The 3,519-nt window shown below is 50.7% G+C and overlaps 1 protein-coding gene across 1 annotated transcript in view; it reads left to right on the top strand.

The window, feature by feature from the left end:
* LOC104498256 (disks large homolog 3-like) overlaps window positions 1-3,519 on the top strand; it is a gene marked incomplete at both ends in the record, with an annotated part of 19,007 nt that overhangs the window by 4,842 nt on the left and 10,646 nt on the right. The window contains one exon of the mRNA XM_010141611.1: window positions 3,424-3,474. Coding sequence (XP_010139913.1) covers window positions 3,424-3,474 — 51 coding nt within the window. The remainder of the gene's footprint in view (window positions 1-3,423; window positions 3,475-3,519) is intronic.

The raw sequence follows: 3,519 nt of genomic DNA on the forward strand, positions 1-3,519 counted from the left end.
AGTGCCTGTCCCTGTCACATCCTAAGCACAAGATACAGGCTAGATGCTGCTCCAAAAGTGGCTGCAGGCAGCGCTATCCTTCCTGCAGGTTATTTCCTGTTGCAACCTGGTGGGCTGTTTGGGTTGGGTTTTAGGAACCCCATCTTAGTCTTTTAAGTTTGGCCTCCTTTTTTTATTAAGAAAAAAACAATCCGACAAACCAAATCCTGACCCCAGTAAATTGCAAGGCACGTTCCACGTGCGCTGTTGTGGTGGTGGCTGGCAGAGCCTGCAGACAGCTTGCAGTAGCTCTGGAAGGTGTGTGCTCTTCTGTTTATCAAATGAGTGTTAACTCTGCAGCCTTCTGTTGAGGATTTAAATGTCATCATCACTAGCTATTTCTCTGCTGCTTAAAACACAAAAGGGAAGTGAAGGCCAGCGAAGGGGGCCTCTTTCTGAGCTCTCAGGTGTGCTTGGTGCATGGGAAGGGCTTGGAAAAAAAGCCCTTACTCTTTTGCATAAGCAATCAGACAGTGCTTAGCATCAGGATATGCTGGGAACAGCTAATTCGCCCCCATCAGCTCTGCAGGCATTACATAGGAAGATGGGTGCAGGGTGGGCTGCGCCCTCGCTGCCTGGGGTGTGATGGAGCTGGGCATCTCCCCACCAAGCCCTAGCACTGAGGCAGCCCAAGCAGGACTGCCTGGGGAGGAGCACAGGGCACCAGTGAAGGAGAGAGGGAACAGCCTGCAGCAGAGCCAGATCGTGGCAGCTCCAGTGGGTGCCACGGGGAGGTTTTGTCGTCAGTGAGTGACTGCTATTCAATTTTCTGACGCTGGAACGTTTGCTTTGTTGGTTCGTTCCCTTGGTTACGTGGTATATATTAAGTTCTCCATTTGACTTCCTTCTGCAATTAACTGGCATTCTGTTGCATGGATTTTGGAAACATAATCAGAGCTAAAACTTCGCGGTCAGGCATGGCTGACCCTGGTATGCCCAGCTGGAGCAGGCTGCTCCCAGCACGCACCACGCAGGGTGAGCACCAACACCACTTGCTTTCAGGGAGTGATGCAAAGCACCACTCAGCACTGGCAGCCCTGAGATCTGGGGAGCCGGAATACCCCAAACTCACATGCCTGGCATCAGGGTTGCATGCCAGGGTGTCTCTGTGCCCCAGGAGCTTGCCTGCAGCGGCCAGTTGCTTGGTGGGGCTTGCATACTGCTGGCTCTCTCTGTGGATCACAGATTGTCAAAGTTTTCTGCACATCCCCATCCTGTAGGTGTGTATGTGCTGTTCCTCTGCGGCCGTGGGTGTGCATATGGCTGGCTGTGTGGCAACTGTGTTGAGTGCCAAAGCAGAGAGGACAATGTGTGTAGTAGTGAAGGGTGCCAGGAATCTGAATTGCTGGAAAGCCAGTGAGAGGCGACACTGCACCCCACGCACCAGGCTACCAACTGTGGAGACGAGATGAGCCCAGAGACTGGTGAGGGAGGCTGTGAGGGTGGCACAGGGCAGCGAGCTGGCCCTACTGGGGATTAGTCAGTACAGTAGGATGTGAGGAGGGAAAGGCAATCCACGGTAGAGGGGGAGCCTATGGCAAGAGAAGCCATGCCTCCCTGCCCACAGAGCACAGCCCCAGGGTAGTGCTGTGGCAAGAGGTGGCACCAACCATGCATCCCTGTCCCTCTGAGGCTGGCAGGGATCCTGCTGTGGGTTAATCCCACCACTCCCAGTGCTTTCCTGCAGAGGGGTGCTTTCAAGATCCTTCCCCACTGTCTTGGAGGATCAGAGCATCCTCCATGGATTCCCCCATCCCATCTCTCTGCTCCAAACTCTCTCCAGCTTCATCCTTCTTGAAGCACAATACCCACATCAGAGTATGGGATTGCTTTGGCTTCTCCAGGGCTGAATCAGGCAGGGGATGAGGGTGTGCGTGTCACAGGTGGCACAGCTCCATCTCAGGTCCTGGCATGCAGAACTGCTCTTCCACCTGATTATTCCCACCTAGAAAAACTCCTGTTTCCTCTCACTACCTGTAAATAGGGCCTCACAGCTGCCTCGCTGAGTTTCTTTCCATGGTGTCAGACGATGGCTTTAGCATAAGTGATGCTTGCTGTCCCCTTCATCTAATGACCCGGCACTGTGGGGTGTTGGAGGATGGTCAGTCTGTGCCTCTGCGGGGATGGATAGGAGGCAGCTGGGCAAGCAGGACGCAACTGGCGTGCTGGCACTGGATAAGGCACCTGTGTCCAAACAAAGCCACGGCAGCTTTTTGAGATACGGAGCACGTACAGAAAGTAGCTCCATACAATCGACAAGGCATCAGTTAATGGTGGATGTAAAATCCGCATGAGGAACCCTACACGTTGTCCGCAGGCTGCAGGCAGAGGCAGGGCTTCACAAAAGGAGGGGCGTTTGCCTGCTGAGCACCAGGTGCCTCCACCTCTGCCATGCCGTGCGGATCTGCCCATGTCCCGTACCCTGTTTCCCAGGGTGACTCGAATTGTGAGGTTGAGTCCAGTCCACTCCAAAACCATTGCTGTTGAGTGTAACAGCTCTGGATGCTCCAGCAGCCAATTGCTTTGCAAATCTTGCTAAATTTTAGACCTTGGCAGCTGTTTGTGGCTTGATCCTGATGAGCTGGAGTGAAACTGCTGCCTTATTTTCTTATTTATTGTTGCTTTGGGGGAAAATGGAAGGTTTTGACCCGTACATTTACCATTTCTTATTTTAGAGCTCACAGCATCCCTTTTGTTTCAAGCCATTACATTTCCCAGAACCCTGCTTTGATGCTCTGGGTATCTGGTGGGAGATTTTTAAGCACGAGGATCAATGCGATGTACAGCATTGAGACAGGCTATGTCTTTTTTTTATATAAGGGCATCACAATGTTTTCTCCTCTTACTATGCCACACACTTGCACCTTATTTCCTTTGCACCTAACTAATTTAATAGAATAAATTACTCTGAATTCCCCATTAGCACACTCTCTAAGATTTAAGTCTCTAAGATTTAAAGGATATAAGCTGCTAAAGGTGTTTATTATGTTATTGTGGACATTTTCTTTTCTTTAAAGGGACTGACCCCCTTTCTTCCCTTCCTGCAGCAGTGAATTTCCAAGGTTAATTACATGCTGCATAACAAAGGCATTATTTCTTTTTGTGCCTTCAGTTGTGTTCCTTTTCATGGCTGGAGAAACGAGCTGGGAGAATAAAGGCTTTGCGCTGAAGTGCATTAAAGTCAGTTGGCTTTGGCTCTTGCCCAGAAAGAAAAGCAGTGCACGGAGAAATTCCAGGGCAGGTTTCAGTGATTGCATTTAAGTTTTTTTCATAGGTGATGGCACAGCTTTTAGGTTGGATTCTCAATATTCAGCTATCAGAGGGGAAAAGCAAATCCCTCTGGGACCAGCACAGAGCTGTAACGCGCTGTCTCTCTCTCCCCAGGTGAACGGCAGTGATGGGATGTTCAAATACGAGGAGATTGTCTTGGAAAGGGTAAGCGCTCTTTACTCACCTGCTGGCAGCCTTTGCTGCCTCTTC

This window comes from Buceros rhinoceros, unplaced genomic scaffold (genome assembly GCF_000710305.1).
Source record: "Buceros rhinoceros silvestris isolate BGI_N320 unplaced genomic scaffold, ASM71030v1 scaffold23198, whole genome shotgun sequence".
In the NCBI taxonomy this organism is placed as follows: Eukaryota; Metazoa; Chordata; class Aves; order Bucerotiformes; family Bucerotidae; genus Buceros; species Buceros rhinoceros.